Source organism: Scophthalmus maximus, chromosome 9 (genome assembly GCF_022379125.1).
Source record: "Scophthalmus maximus strain ysfricsl-2021 chromosome 9, ASM2237912v1, whole genome shotgun sequence".
NCBI classification, from domain to species: domain Eukaryota; kingdom Metazoa; phylum Chordata; class Actinopteri; order Pleuronectiformes; family Scophthalmidae; genus Scophthalmus; species Scophthalmus maximus.
Window position 1 is genome coordinate 7427955 of NC_061523.1, and position 16679 is coordinate 7444633.

A 16679-nucleotide genomic window follows, 5' to 3' on the forward strand; every position below is an offset into this window, starting at 1 on the left:
TGATATTATCTGTTTATGAAGTGGTAGTACAGTGGCCTTCTATGCTCCAACCAGCAGGGTCGACCTCCGCAGCCTCGTCTCCCACTGTTGTTTTGTACTTCTAATCAACCTGGAAGTTAAACGTATGTCTGAATGCCGCGACACAGAGAAGGAGGAGGAGGAGGGGGGTCAACTCCTGTCCTCCTCTGGACACGGATCACGTTTTCTAAATGTCAGTCGATATGTTTGAATTCCATTTTATATCTTGACCTTTCGGCACAGACTCGGTTGGCTGACGTCCGCCACAACTTCGAGGAACAAAATGAGCAATTTGCCGTGTTCTCGTCTGGGAGGGCTAGAGATCGATGACAAGAGCAGCAGTGGAGAGAGTGATCAGCGGTGAATCCTTTTGGGAGGCGGTATCAATATGTGTGCTGGTGTGACACTCAGTGGACAAAGTGTGTAACTCCTCGTGCAGTCAGCGCGTGAAGTGGATTGGATTCCCATGGATGAATAAATGCATGCATGAATTCATTCAATCTTTGAAATAACGCTGCCCTGCAGTTATTACATGCATTCAAAATCACAGATACCACCACTGTGGTACAACATGTGCTACTGTAAAGGACACTTTAAACATGCTTTGATATTTCACTGTGCCGTTTCAAGATATTTGCATTCGCTCATTCGAATACTGAAACAAAAGTTTTGTTGAGCTACCTTCTGTAAGGTGGCTATTTTTGTCTCAGTGAGAAATACAAGCGGATGGTTCCTTTACCACTTTCAACCAGTCATTCAAGATGTGCAGGATCCACATGGGTTTGTGAAAAGTCATTTAACATAGCCCATATGAATTTATTGTACGTTTTGTGTGATTTTTTTTTTAAGGTGTTGTGATGATCCAGTTCACCAGGGGATGGCAGTGTACTCAAAATCACTTTGATCCACAGTTCCAGCTAATGAATGAACAATTAAAATGTTCAGAAAGGTCTTTTTCTTTCTGGTTAGAAACTCAATTTCATTATTTATCTTAAAACCACATTTGACATGTTAAGGATCTGTCTAAAGTAAAGCCAAACTGATTCAGGATGTCGTAAGCAGTTTCACAGAACTCCTCAACTTTGACTATAATATCTGGTGACTGGGCAAATTTGATTTTAATGATTTTTTTAAAGCTTCGTTCCGCCAAAGAACAAATTCTCTGGCACTGCCGTCCCTGCTCACAGGGCGGTCTCCCCGATTCTGATCTGACCTTCTCTTTGTCTTAATGAACAGTTCTTAGTATTTACTCCTACTGTACAGAAGCTTTAGTGTTGTCCTTCAGTTGTCAATTTGTGTGGGTAAATATTCTGATGGCCATCTACTTAAGTTTCAAAGTTCCTTGATAAAAGTGTTGTCAACTTTTGGTGCATAGCACTAAAACATAATCATCATTATATTAAAAAAAAGATGAGGCGGTTGCATTTAAGTCATTTATATATAATAGTAAATTAACGTTTCATTCACATAGAGGATGTAATCATACTGAACTGACACAAATGTTATTTATTAATCAAGCTATTATATATAACATGAAATACGGTTTACATGCAATATGGCAATACAGCAGCTTATGAACTTTTGTTGCATACAGTAAGATGAAACACTTGACATGACTGCATGGTCAATGTGAAGCTTCCGCTCTCTGTGGATTGGTTCAGCTTGGCACAAAGACTGGAAATTTGGGGAAACCGAGGTAGCCTGGCTTTATCTAAAGATAAGGATAAAACAAACAATATGCAACATGAGATGAGATTCAACTTTATTGTCATTACACATATACAAGTATAGAGTAACGAAATGAGGTTTGGCATCTCACCAGAAGTGCAATAAGCAGATGCTAATAAAGGAGTTTTAGAATTTCTGGGAAGTGGATTTTGTTACTGAGACAGAGCCCGGCACTGAGGCCGGCTCTTTCACATCTAACACAAACAAAGAAAGCCACTTAGAATATTTACTGAACTATTCCTTTACAATATATTCTAGGGAATATTACAAATAATCGGTTCAGGCAGTTAAAAAAAACAAAAACAGGAACAAGAACATAATGACATATACTACTGATAAAAAGGTTGGGGTAATTACAATGTTAACTATGGAGCAAAAAAATTACAATCACAGCAGAATCATAGTCAATTTAAAGCAGAGTTTGGCCCTTCTCATTAATAATCTGCAAGATGTGCATCATAAACCTCGTGCCTTTTTAGGATTATACAGATAAACAGACTATTATGTATAAATTGCAACATAGTCTACAATACATTCATACGTTAATAAACCATATATATTTATATTGTCATTTGACAGGCTGAATAACTTTGGGATACATTAGAATACCATTTACCACCATAATGATAGTAAAATAAGATAATAAAAAATATTGAACAAATTGCACTCTTTAAATCAATAATAATCAGTCTCCTGAGACATTTACCAAAAATTCTTTAATATCAGTCAACCATGCCTCATTTGTTCAACCTGTTTATGCCTTTCGTCCTATGTTTCTCTCAACTAGTTCCCTGACTCGTAGTGGGGGAACGACTCACCCTGAGCTCTTTAACATATCCCGCGGATGGACGTTTGACGACCTCCTGTCTGATTAAAGCAAATTAACTGTCAATCTGCCGGTGGTGCGCTTCAGCCTCTGAGCCCGTGACGGGCTTCAGCCTCTGAGCCCGTGACGGGCTTCAGCCTCTGAGCCCGTCACGGGCTTCAGCCTGTCTGTGTGATGCAGGGCCCTGGCTGTCGTCGAGTGGCGAAGGGAAACCAAGCGGCTGCGGAAACTCTCTCCAGAGAAAAAATAAAGCAGTGGATCAAAGCACGAATTGGCAGCGGCCAGGCACAGAGACACCACCACAGACTTCTGCACGGCCAGCTTCTCCGAGCAGTCCTGCCCGAATGTATAGCTCAGGTAGATGGTACGCTGCACGTGGTAAGGCAGGAAGCAGACTAGGAAGGTCAACAAGACGATGACAATCATTCGGATGGCTTTGGTGGCTGTGCCCTGCTGTTGCCGCGAAGCACTCTTTCGAGACAGCAGGGTGTGGATTATGCCAGCATAGCAGAGCAGGATCACCAGGAATGGCAGGACAAAGCCGATCACCACAGACACATAGTTCAGCGCGACTAGTTTCTTCAGACCGTGACCCTTTGGAGGCTCGAAGCACTTGGTTTTATTTGTGGCATCGTCAATATGTTGGCCAGACATGAGAAAGGGAGAAGATAGAAGACAGATGAACACCCAGATGCCAAGACACACGAGGCGAGCGTGGTTCACAGTCACCAGCCGCAGGTTCTGCACTGGGAAGACAACGGCCAAGAAACGCGAGACAGACATGGCGACCATGAAGTAGATGCTGCAGTAGAGGTTTACATACAGGGTGTAGGAGCTGATGCGACAGAGGAAATCCCCCTGGTCCCATTGGCCCTTTCTGACATAGTAGAGGACTCGCAGTGGCAGTGTCATGACACACAGGAGGTCAGACACAGCCAGGTTCATCATGTAGACATGAAAAGGAGAGGTCTGGCGACTGGTTTTGATCAGCACCAACAGGGCGAGGCCGTTCCCAACGAGGCCCAGAACGGTGATGAGGGAGTAGGCGGTGGAGTAGACCTGGTTACGGAAGTCATCTATTGAAGGACAGTCCGCATATTTGCTCTCCGTGCCGTTGGTCAGATTGAGTTGCTCCATTTGTGGCGACACCTGCAAGCTGCTGAGAAAAAACATGAAAATGGGAACATGAATCATGCTTAACACGAAAACCTGCACAGTGACTCCTGGGGAAATTGATTGTCGCATTTAAGATTGAGCAACTGCCACCTGTGTGAATCCAGTAGATGGGTTACATTCTGTGCGTACTGATGCCAAATGATTTATTTAATCATCTTAATATCTAATCATCATGTCATAAGTAAATCAGCCTCAATTGAAAATACAAAGGTCATTTCTAGGAACATTTGTGTTGCTGTCATAAATAATAGAAAACACATTCAGTCGAATTAGAATCAACCGGACGATTGGTAAACTAATTTTTCTGTGTAACTCTAATGCACTTAGTATTGAAGAGTTGGTGTCCAAGTTATGAAACGTTCTCTTGACAGTGGGTAACAGTTACAGCTTCTCTCGCACAGTCTCATTAATTATCATCGGCGCAGCAGGACAGTCTCTATTCTCTCAGCAGCATGCGTTCAGCACCACCTGTGACGGTTTTAATGGTCCCCTGTAAACACAGTCAGGTAGGAACCAAAAGTAAGGGAAATGCTATGAAGAAACCTAAATACGCATGATAATATGTCTAAAAATGATCTAATAATATGTGCAATATTCCTAATTATATTGAATAACGAAATGATTTATTATGTACTAAAATTAATTCTAAAATAATATTACACAATGTAATATGCAACAGAAATAACCCAGTATTTAAACAAAATATATCATTCATTCAGTCAGTCATCCATTCAGTCATTCTCTTTCTTTTGAGCTAGAGTTAAACAGCACGGGAAGCATGCACCATCCTATAATGTAAATGTCACTGCACTGCTCAAACAGTAGGCGGCATCATAAAATATTACCGTTGCATGCTTTTGCTTTAATTCTCTGTCGATAAATTCCCTTCAACAAAGGCCAAAAAAAAATATCATGCAATTTTTGCAAAAGTTAAAATTCCATTTGTGTGAGATCAGGCTCCAGCAAGTTTCCCCTTACCGCTGAGTTCCTGTCTGCTGACGGTGCAGCAGGTCTGTTGATCGTCTCTGACAGTGTGCACGACAGCAGCGTTGCCTCAGACCACGTCTCCTCCACCTCTCCTTCTCGTCTGCCAGCAGTGGTGGGAGGACTCTTCATAACCCTCAGTTGTTTGCAGGCTTTTCCGAGTAGGATTGGTCAGCATCTACATCATTAACCACGAAGCAACACCGTTATCACTGTATTAATGTAAAAAGAACTGATGGAGTAAAAAAGTCAGCACTTTAAGTTCTGCTCTTGTTACTTGGTTGCTCTCACTAGTCCCATGCCAATTGGTTATTTTCATAAATTCTCCTTGTCCTTCTATCAAGTTGGTAAGCCCCTACAAACCTAAATCTCTCTTGAGCATATTTCATCTGCACACAAGTTCAGTGACTTACAGCACAAACTACTTGTCTCATCATGTATCATCCTGTACCTCCTCCTCTGTTGCTTACATTCATTTGTCTGACCTGTTTTTTCTCTCGCAGTATGTGTAAACTAGAAACAAAGTCAGACGGCGAGAAGTTGAGCAATCTTGTACTTTCTGACAGATGGGGGGGGGGGGGATCTTAAAAGTCTTGAGTACGGCAGGGCAAGACTACATTTTTTTAAATTTACATTAAATTAGGTTATGTTTGATGCATTGCTGATAGGCATAACCTTGAATAATACAAAGTAAGACATAACAGACCAAAACAAAAAGACAAATTAGTGTGACGCATCAAAATAAACAAGAGAAAGAAATTAAATGAATACAAATATGTCAAAAGTCACATGTCATGGAGGAGTCATGATATTTATGAGGTCACATGATTTCTTGAATTGTACTTGGTGCTTTTGTCCAGGATAAGATAGGTCCCTCTTTAGCACTATGCCTCCGCCAGTGAAAGGTCATTATTTACAACATCATAACAACAGAACACATTGAGATTTTGTGGGAGTGTGCAGAGGTAAAATCAACATCCTTTTGCTGCTGTTAGGCCAGTCATGTTTATTCAGGCACAATACATTGGTGGTGCATGCAACTTCACATTTCAAAATCTTATGATAATAAGGAGCAAACCGTTTTCCACAAGAGGGCTAAATCTTTACAAGTCCGAGGATTGACAAATTCATGTTGTCAAGCTTGAGAGCTGCTAAACTTTGTTTCGTTGTCTTGATACAATGACAATACAGATCTATTCTTTTCTAAAACATGTGCATGGATGAGACAAAAAGTCGATCTGTACATAGACTGCATATTGGCGACAGAGTCAAGTTTAATTGAGAGTATTTTTTGGGAGTGATTACGTCCAGTGTAAGGAGTTCAGATTTACTTGACGTCTGTCATGTTAGGTAATCTGTTGGGTTTGGTGTAACTGCTAAAAGGAAAGTCAAGGATGAGAGGTCATAACCTATGATCTGATGGTGTGATGATAAAACTGAGAGATATAAAGATGCATGGGTCAATCACTCGTGACTGATTATTCCTCAGCAGTTCCTTTGTGTGTTGCTAATGACTCTGGTTTGCAGTTGGTAAATGGAGAGCGGATACTTCTGTGGAAATGGTCAAACTCATTTTCGCAGATGAAAGGCCCGTGTGGTGGGAGGGCAGGATAATGCATCTGTAACTCATTTAGTGGTTAGGCGCTGGCAAACATTCAAGCTTGCTCGGCAGCCGTGTGTATCAACACTAAAAGACTTTGCATGATCAGAAACGTATTACTCTATTAGCTTCATAGTGCACTAAGTGCACTGAAAAATAATAATTGCAGTGTCAGAAAGCTCCAATAATTTGTTTTCACCCCTTTGAGAGATGCTGAAAGGGAATTTGTACTTTCTGATTAGTTCAATCTGAAGATCCCCGATCAGCCAGCGTGGAGCCACGATAATTTCACTTCTCTCTGCAAACTTAGTGAGTGCCTGTAACTTTCTTTGTATCACATAATGGTTTACCAAATGCACAGTGAGCGAGGTCTTAATTGGGACCTTAATAGTAGATCAAACAAGGAAACTGTATTGATCAAGTTAATCAGTAATTAAAACAAATCTCACTTATAAGCGGCAGCAAATTCTTATTTGGGGGATTTACAGATTACGATGAAAAATTCTACATGTCAGCATCTACAGGTGGTAGCCAACAAACGGAGGTAGTGCTGAGAGCACGTCCTTGTCAGCCATGTGGGTTTGAAGTAGAGGTGCTTCACTGAGAGCCAGTTGATCGGTCACTGACATTTTCGTGTCAATGATTCCACAATAGTCTATAAATCATGAAATGTTGCCATTATTGATATTGTTAGTTAGGTGACAGAGAAGAGAGAAGCATTGGCAGTGTTTGTGGGTGGGAAGCTGGGGAGCGATCATGCCCTTGTATCGAGTACCTCCGGTTTGTCGGCCGTCTTTGTGCTTTGTGGTTCGAGTGGTTGGACTGCTGTGCTGACCTGTAGGAGAACAATGTGTTTCATTCTTGTGGCGTGCCTTAAAGACTAAGACGGGTCCAGTGACTCCATGTTTGCTAGTAAACTTCGCAAGGATAGCATTCTTGCACTATCCTGCCAAACACCAGTTTGCAGTGAGAATGTTTTCAAAATCCCTGCTTTTAGAGATATCTGCACATGGCAACTATGGCATGTCAGAGCAGGTTTTATGCTGGGCTCAGACTACCAAGCGGAGAGAGACAACAAGAACAAGCGCAGTCTCTGTATTATTCTGTGTTTAGCCGTGTGCATTCAAGAGAGTATGCAAATGGTGTGTTTTCATGGGTTCATTCCATGAACACGTGCTTTTGGCGATGATCTTAGTTGAATATATAGAAAAATAATGACCAGGCTAAGTCAAATTTAACACAGATTAAAGGAGCAGGAACAGCAGCAGCATTAAGGGAAGTACCAAATGGAAGTGAATAACGTTGATCTCATCAGGTTTCATGCTGGGCTCCGACAACAGGAGCAAATTGGAAGATCCTCCTGCTGATTTAGAAAAATGCTTGCACATCTGAGCATCAGTTTTGAATTAGACCCCAGTACTCAGCAACAGGGAAACATATGGTCACCTACCAAATTACACTGATTGGCCAATAAAAGTTAATTGGTCACTTCATGCACACAAGTGTAAAGGTGAGTGGGGGTCTTGAACACTTGCTCCACCACATTGTATCTGTGTAAGACAGACATCAATCAATACACTCAAGCCTAAAATTATAGTAGGCCTGACGTAATATTGTGTTGAAGTAATGCATTTAGCTTGTTGTATCTTTGCATTTCCTGTTGTACATTTCCGTACTGCCTGTAATTGCTGCTTTAGCGCCTGGATTTCCTCTAGGGGATCAACAAAGTACAATCTTATCTTAACCTGTAAATTTTAATAGACTTGACATGACTGTTTTATAACGGCATTATTTACATTTACATTATTTGCATCTACTTTGGCAGATCCGCTGCATATTAGAAAGATATGACAGTTCATTTGGCTGCAAACTCACAGCCGCGGGATTTTATTAACTGCTTTTTACAGTAGTTCAGTTATTATTTAGTTCGACATTTCTTCAAGAATCTGTTGAGGCAGCTCAATCAGTTGTATTGCAATTGAAGTGGAAAATGGTTACATTTTTTTCCCCATTGCACTTGTAATTTTAATATATTAAAACTGTTAAAAATTTTCTTCAATAACTTATTGCAGTAATGGAAGTTTCCACACCAGGTCTCTTAACCCATACAACAGTCAACTATGCTAACTGCTCAATCATGACTTAGCTCCAGCAAATGGGTTACACTCTTTACTTTCAATCCAATAAAACTGCTTTTCAAGTGGTTTAAGGAAAATATACAATTACATTAAAAGAGATGCTACATTTACAGGCAGCAATAGACAAGTTAACGAAACAAAAATAACAATAAGCATGATAATCATTTGATCTTAATCTCTGTCAGAAAGAATCATAACAGGAAATCAAGTTCGATTTTTCCAAAAATCAAATAGGTCTTTCAAATAAGTATTACGAAGTCTATTCATCGTTACACATTAACATAGGGTTGCACTTTATCGATCCTCTATTCATATTTATTTATAGGGGAGGATAGTCACCGGTTTTGATGTGACGCTTTATAAGCGTGCATTTACCAATCACTCCTTCCGACGTGCTGAATGTTTTTGTGTTCTGCCAGCGACACAGTCAGGCGCTCCTTCTGCTGCTGACCAACTGTAGACTCCTCCACCGACACCAAAGGCATATTATTGGATGAAAGGGCAGGGTCTTCCTCAACTGGAATCCCGTGGGAGTGGCACAAGCTCAGACACGTCCAGCGAGAAAAAAAATTAAATCCACCAGGTGCATGCCCTCTCTAAGTGTAATGTCCTGGTCTGTGGGGCTCAACCCACATGCCACAGTAACCCCGCCTTCAGGAAGACATGGACAGAGTAGTGCTGCCCATGTCGACTCCCTAAGTACATAGAAAACATGCTGCCAGGATTTACTACCTAGACATAGCTTGCCAGTTATGGTGCCCGGCGTATCAAGCATCTGGCCGTCGGGACAGACATGCTGAACTCAGCACGGATGAGTTACTCATTGGATCTTGAGTCCAAGTATATACTGAGTTCAGGCCCACCCGATGCTCCCCCTCACAGGTGGTGTACACCACTGCTTTGCTGTGTCCTGTATTGGTAACTTACAAGGTGAGGGGACGAGCATATCCCCCACCAAAATCATAGCTGGTGTCTTGGCGTCAAAATCAGTACATTAATGAGTAAATCAGTGTAGTGGGGATGTTTAAACTGTATATAGGAACCACTGTAGCTCTCTACCACCGGCAAGACGCGGAAGCGTTACACGCAGCGCGCCGTATAGAAACGCCGTTATCACATGTCCCGTCATCTGTTGTTACTGCATGGCCACGGTGCATACTTTGAGCGGAGTTCATGAATGTAAGTCATGCATTTGAGATTTACTGAGAGGTTGGGACAAAATGAATGCATCTGTGATGTCAGTATTTTTTGTTCTTATTTCTCTTGCAGAAGGTGTCATCACAGCATTAAGCAGGTCACCGGTCTGGTGGAACCTGGATGAGTTAAAGGACTGACTTCATGTGTATTATTTTGACTGTCACTGTTTTTTCCCCCTACTAAGTCATCTGGGAGTACTGGGCCTTTTTGTTCAATTGGTTTAATTGGCTTAATTTGTTTTGTTTGTTGTACCTGTGTTAAGTGGTGATTTAGAGTGTGAATCCACAACGGATTAGTCCTTATAGCACTTATCCATTGCTACATCAGTAAAATCAAAACGTCTCTTTTCCCGACTGGCTGGCTGGGTCCTCTCTCCTGGGGCATAGAAAACACACTCAGTGTATAATCACTAAGGGGCCCCTTGCAGGTTTAGGGATCTGCCAGTTTGGAGAGCTCGGCCTTCTGGTCTTTCGCGGCCGGGGCCTACCCATGCAGTCCAGTCATGCCGGCCGTGTTAAGATGTTCACCCTGGCGATGTGACTGGTAGCCCTGCTCCCCACAATCACACTGACACTGACCCTCCATGCACTGGCTTTTCCTGTCATCTGTCAAGCAGCAGAAGGCCCGGCGTGCATGAGAGTTTGCAAAGTCCATCTTTAAAGTCCCTCTGAATGAGACCAGGGCCTCATCCAAATCAGTAGGCCCCTGATCATGACATTTAACTGTCGGGTTAAAGACCAGCCAGAAATCAGCTGTATTTCTCCTCTTTCTGATATCTCCATGGGAATGCTTCTTGCACTAGCTTGCTCATTTGTGCCGAATAAACTTCCAAACTCAGAATAGTCAGACTATCCCACAAGATAATCTGATAGAAAATAACAACAGGGAGGCTCGGTTATGTACTCGGTCATACTACATCTTCTGGTTATCAATGGAAACTGGTACTGAAGAGAAGGAATTCGAGAAAATAAGGGAACGCCGCTTTTGTGCACAACGCCACCCTTTCTAGCTAGAGACAATATGAAGTTGTGAATAATGTCATTTTGTGGAGGGTGCTGAAAAACCACCTCAGTTGTCATTTAGGTACGAAAACCTGTTGACTTGTGTTTACTGGATAAAGACACCCTGTGTATTTGACCTGGTTCCAGCTGCTCTCGAATATCAGAGACACAAGTCCTTTCATGGTAGCGAGCGCGGCTGTTTCTCTTTAACACATCAATTATCAATACAGCCTAGTTTTTCGGTGGAATTGGTGAAAAGTGATTGAGCAAGAAAAAACAAGAAAAGCAGGCCTCTAATAGCCCAATACCGTTTATACCTGCATGTGCTGAATTGCTTACACTGAGAACAACTGTAATTCAAATGTTCCTTTTTGATGCTCTGATGGATCTGGTGACATCGCTTATTTTTGTTGCCCCAGAGATTCTGCCCAGACAGACAGAGTGCAAAGTAATAGGTGTGCAGCGATCTGACTATTCAGGAGCCATGTACTGCATATGTACAAAGTTCATATTGCATCCTGTTCATTTTCCCCCATTGTATAATAAATAATTAAATCCAAAATTCAGCCATGGCATGGCTTTTTGTCCATGGATGATCCTCCCCCCACGTGGTTGTGTGAGTCTCCGGTTTGCTGTCATTTTTCATTTTTTGTGGCTCGTGTAGATGACCTCCCACTCCTGTTTTGCACAGATGAAGCCAAAATATTTGAGTGCCTGCGAACAAGCGTGTCTAACTCAGCAGCGTGCTACAAGCAAATGGGAGAAATGAAGTTACCTCCCCTTGAGAGTACATCTGAAAGCAAGCTTCCCATCACTGTTTATCTAATGTTGTGTACTGTGTGAAGTGCATTTTCTGAGGCTTTTAGGTTATGAAAAAGGTTGGAATCATCTTCTATATACGCTAGCAGTGTGAGGCATAATGGGGCTATTTCATGAAATGAGCAGATTTACACATAACTCACAGGGAAATGTATCACTTCATTTGTACTGATTTAAATATTAGAATTGTGTTTGTGTAAAGCTAGAGATAGAGAAATAGAAAGATACACACACACTCACACGCACAAACACACCCAGACACACACACACACACACACACATGTGCGCACACGTTATGGGAAATGCATTTGAAGCTGTTTGTTTGAGCTTTTTGGCTGACCTGATTGTGGTCACTTGTGTGTTATTCAACATTACACATCACACTTTGTAGAATACTTCTTAGAATTCTAAGACTTACCAGAACATGTTGTCATAATTTTGTTTCCAGTGAACATTATTCAGGCAACAGTAACATTTCCTTAAGAAGATATATGAGAAAAAAGAAATTATTAGTATAGTGAAAAGAGGCAAGGTAAATTATTTCACTTGTGTGGGAAACAAGCTCCTCAAAATGGTTACATGTTTAGAACATATGCTTTTAAGTTGAAAGCAGCACAGAATTCATTTGCAATTTAAAATAAAGTTAACTTTTTTATCTTATTAAAAAGAGAAAAAACAGCACTTTGGGAAAATATCCGAAATGTTCCTTTGAAAAATGAGCCTGACAGGACTTGTGCTCATGCTTGGGAGTCAGATAAGGAGACATTAGCAGAAAAGCTATTGTGGGATGATGTGAACGTCGGCTCTTCCCCATCTTCCCTGACTGGAAGCTCCCACTGCAGGGAAGCGGCTGTGCTGAGGGCAGACAGATGACCAAGGGGACCCCCATAGCTGTTACAATTCCTCTTGAGGGAAACAAGATGTCTCCATCACATGTCAATGGCAACCCATCCAACAGTTTGTCCGACATGTAAACTAACTCAGAGTCAGGGGATCACCAAAGTCGTGAGGACGGATGTCATGTCAGTCCTTTCAACAGTTGCTGGGATATTTTATCCCGGACCAACATGACCATCCGGTTGAGTTTCTGAAATGCTCTCCCCCGGCTGTGGTTTCTTCCCTTCTGCCGTCAGCCTCATCAACAAGGCCCCGGGACGCCCCAGCTACCCTACTAGAAAGGTGCACATTCCTCTCACTCATCTGACCAATGTTTATAACAACTTGCAATGTTTGAGAAATGTTCACTGGAGTTTAGTCTTCTTGTTTACACAGGTTTAGTTTTTTTTTTTTACCGAGCTGCCTGACCTTTTAAGAAGGAGTGCAGCTACAAAACTGTAATTGCGGGTAATGATTTGTGCTGTAATGTGCCTCAGTCTCACTTGTGCATGGTAATCACAAACTATACGTATATTCTAATCATACCTCTTCCTTCAGATGATGAGAGACTGATGCCAACAGACAGCAGATGACTGGGATGATACACACATACACAGACACATGATACATACATGCGCAGACAAATTGTAATATGGTGTATCACACACACACACACACACACGTGGCCTGTGGCGTGCATCAAGCTAAAAGCAAAGCCACCTGTTCTCAGCCAACCATCAGAGAATTGAGTAATATTAGCCAAGTGATCTTGATGATGAAATGTTTAGTAATCTCTACTGACAGTTCGTTTTCATTGGTTCTGGAAGTCAAATCTAGATAAAGACAGAGAAAACACAACTATGGCGAAACGTAGCCAAACAGTGGGACATTTTAGAGGAAATAAGAAATGATGATAGTGTTTTTTATAAATACCTGGCACATTTGAAATACAGTATTGGGTAACAGACTCAAGTTTTTTTTTTTGGGGGGGGGGGGAGTATTTTCTTCTGCTCTACCAACACTTAAGTAGACACCAGTAAGTATCCTGCAATGGTACAGGATTCATGTACCAAAATGACATTGTAAATGCCAGACTGTAGTATTACTTTAACAAAATTATTACTATATATCATATGACCAAGGAATTAAGCCACGCCAATCGTAACGCAAGATTAAGCTGAGGGATTAGTCAGTTTCGGAAATAGTCACATCATTTGCCAGCGATTACAAAGGCCGGTTATGATGGTGATCACACCCTGGTTGCTGTGGATACAGTTGTGTGTTTCAGCCCGCCTGCCCCAAAACAACACTCAAAAAAACAATGTCAACACATATGAGCTGTTATCGGCGCTGAACCGGGGACATAACTCATTTGCTAACTGACAACAAGTTGTGACAGTGTCTTGCATTCTTTCTGGGCTTGAACGCAGCGACGCTGTAACGGGGATTCGCATCAGTATCAGTATCAGTATCAGTCAGTATGATGAGCTCCTGAAGAGGAGTTGCTTGATACACAAGGTCCTTTTTTGGCCCTGTGTTGTGTGGAAAAACACAGGCTTACGGTTAGTGATGCAGGAGAAACGCCCCGGGCGCTGCTTCTCCACCGGCGTGAGTCAGATGCAGTTTGGCTCATCTCCAGGCGAGAAATGATGACATTCGTGGAAAGAGCAGTGCCATGTTGGAGCAGCCAGTGCTGATAAAGACGAAAGAGAGGAGACTCCTCGCACACTTTCCCGTCAGCCCTGTGGCAGCCAGGTCGGGGCGAGACGAGTATGGGGGGGGGGAGCCACTGGGCCACATCCAGGTGAAGCGGGACAATGACTTTCAATCTCAACCTCCTGACCTTACACAGGTGAGTCCGCGGCGGACAGCAATACTTTCTCTGTTTAATTAAACGCAGATATGCGTACGTTTATGGAATAATCAGTTGAATCACCTGTTGATTTGTTAAGTTTTGGATATGAAGATGACCTTTAGATTCTTTCTTTCCTTAGTGACTTGAGTGTCATAGGGTTCCTTTGTGGCTCTGTTATCCTTTTAATGTCACGCCTATGCTTTTTTAATGGAATTTAAAACAGAGAAGGTCTGATGAGGTTCAGCCGCAGTCATGTTAAATGGCACCTGTAAAGCTGAAGAATTGCTTGATGGCTTGTTTGCTTGCCTGGGACTCTGCCTACTTGGATAACGCAGTGGCAAAGTCATAAAAAAAAGAGAGAAAGCTGTAAGAAGAGTTATGTGTTTGCCACATTCAGTGGGTGGAGCAGAGGGTTTATGATGTCAAAACAAGGTGTGAGTGTGACTCGTTGCTCCGTTCATCTCTCCGCAGGTCACACCGGCTGCTGAAGTCAGTCTGGGAGATGGGCTCTTGTTGCTGGCCCGGTTCAGTCACAGAAGGAGCGCCGTCGGCCTCCAGAAGATGGCTGCGCCGGTTCCTGCTGCTGAAACTGGTGACGGTGCTGCTGTTCCCCCACGGGGCAGCCATTCCCCTGCTGGTGGGCTGCGTGTTGAGCCTGCGGGCCCTCTCGCTGCTCCGCTCCGCCCACATCTCCACCAAGCCCTCCACGGTGCTCCTGGGCCAGCTGGCCCTCTCCGACAGCCTTGTCCTGCTGCGGTGGGCGCTTTGGCAGGGAGCGACGCTCTCCTGGTGGATGGAGGAGTCGGGCTGGGAGGTCGAGGCGGGCGCCGCGGAGAAGGGGGAATCGGTCCGGTGGAGGGAGGCTGTGAGCGCGCTCTGTCAGCCGCTGCTTGATGCCCACCACCTGGCCTCTCTGCTCCTGCTGGGCCTGCTGGGGCTGGAGGCCACGCTGGTGTCACGCTGGCCCCAGCAGACTCGGAATTTCAGGACATCTCACTGGGCCCAGCTCAGCTGCGGCCTGGTCTGGGTGCTTGTGCTGCTAGAGCTCATGGTATCGCTACCCAGAAATATTTTGCAGGACTCCAGACGTGAGACGCACTCGTCACCGCTCCACGAGTCCCAGCCGTCGCATGCGGGTTTGGGGCCTCCTTCCTCCCTGCCTGCTTTCTCCCCCTGCCTGAGGAGGATATTATGGCTGATTAATTTATGGCTGCATTATGCTTTTTTCTGTAGTAAACCACAAAGGAGAAGGAGCTCCTTTCATTGAAAGTGTTGTGCTAAATCTACACACAACTGACTGTTGTTTGCTATTTTAATACATTTTATTTATAGAATAAATTAAATGTCAAACTGATAACAAGGGGGAGATGTCTTTATATGGACCCAACAAGGAAACCATTGAAACTCAAGCTGTTAAAATCTGTCTGTGGCCACACGTCTGTGGCTACACGTGGCTGTCGTCACACATACTGTGTGCTTACGTACCTTCACTCCTGTGATGAAATTATCACGATGCTTCACAACATGTATCCGTAGCACAAGCACCAGAGAGTCTCAGTACATGTCAGTTTGTCAGCTGTAACTAAAGTTTGTACTTTAGCTACTGGTGATCCCAGGCCGACTAAGCTCGTAGAAGTGACTCCTCTAAGTGTTTATTGTTTATGAACTCAGCTTTTCAGCTGTCATTTCTCCTTTCAAAACGTTTGAACATCAATGAAGAAGCCCTTCCAAAAACTGGATCCCCAATTTGAGAATGTATAAAACTCAAAAGCATGAAATACTAGCATGCAAGAAAAAGCGATAAGAAGAACACAAACACGTAGTTTAACACAAATGTTACAGCTGGCCCATAGATGTAACGTGCTATGTTTACATTTCAGATGTTTTGAAGAGCTGAACACACATTTAAACGGTGAGAGATTATGATCTCTCAGATTGTAAAACGGGTTCTTTCCAATGTTTGAAGTGGCGGACAGCACAGGATGCTTCATTTGAGCTGTGTTTCACACAAAACAGTTTGAGACATTAAACATCTCAAGTAGAATTCTGTGTAATTTCGCTCTTCGGGGGCCCTAATGTGTTCAAGAGTGTTTTGTGTTTGTGTGTCACGACTTCCTTCGTCCACAAATGTCCCTGTTTACATTTTCTTTTCGCAGCGCATCGCTTTTTTTCTCAAGCAAAACTGCTGTAGAGCATGAAACGAGATTAAGGGCTTGTTCAGTTGCCAGATCTTTTCTCTGATAAATGGAAGCAGCTCTCGCTTAATTGGTTTTAATGTCTGGTATCCACCCAGTTACTCAGCCAGCAACTGTACAGATACACACACACACACACACACACACACACACACGAACACGCTCGCACACACGCACGCACACAGAGAGAGAGAGAGAGAGGACAATATGTCTTTTGCATGTAAAAGTCAAATAAGGGTGGGTCTGATAAGACAACTGCTGCAAAC

The 16679-nt window shown here is 42.9% G+C and overlaps 2 protein-coding genes across 6 annotated transcripts; one reads left to right on the forward strand and one right to left on the reverse strand.

Annotated features, from left to right (window-relative positions):
* Positions 1-1763: 1763 nt before the first annotated feature.
* cysltr1 (cysteinyl leukotriene receptor 1) lies at positions 1764-8991 on the reverse strand. Of its 5 annotated transcripts, XM_047334586.1 has the most exons (4): positions 8810-8991; positions 7108-7167; positions 4727-4910; positions 1764-3731 (listed from the first exon to the last, which is right to left on the reverse strand). In XM_047334586.1, the coding sequence occupies exon 4, from the start codon at positions 3707-3709 to the stop codon at positions 2681-2683; it is 1029 nt and encodes a 342-aa protein (XP_047190542.1). In that variant the 5' UTR covers positions 3710-3731; positions 4727-4910; positions 7108-7167; positions 8810-8991; the 3' UTR covers positions 1764-2680. The 5 variants fall into 5 exon arrangements, with proteins under 5 accessions (XP_047190542.1, XP_047190541.1, XP_047190543.1 ...); XM_047334585.1 differs by lacking the exons at positions 7108-7167; positions 8810-8991 and adding an exon at positions 5146-5245; XM_047334587.1 differs by lacking the exons at positions 7108-7167; positions 8810-8991 and having other exon boundaries at positions 1764-3728; positions 4727-5139.
* A 4745-nt stretch (positions 8992-13736) lies between these two features.
* On the forward strand, positions 13737-16259 carry LOC118319930. The gene is made up of 2 exons (XM_035650668.2): positions 13737-14215; positions 14690-16259. Exons 1-2 carry the CDS (start codon positions 14181-14183, stop codon positions 15483-15485), a joined length of 831 nt encoding a protein of 276 aa, XP_035506561.2. The 5' UTR covers positions 13737-14180; the 3' UTR covers positions 15486-16259.
* The last annotated feature ends 420 nt before the right edge of the window (positions 16260-16679 follow it).

What these genes read in the sequence shown, in the direction of transcription:
- LOC118319930 (XM_035650668.2), top strand. Translation starts at nt 14,181, where the DNA reads ATGACTTTCAATCTCAACCTCCTGACCTTACACAG. An exon ending in AACCTCCTGACCTTACACAG is followed by an intron (nt 14,216 to 14,689) that starts GTGAGTCCGCGG and finishes ATCTCTCCGCAG; the next exon opens with GTCACACCGGCTGCTGAAGT.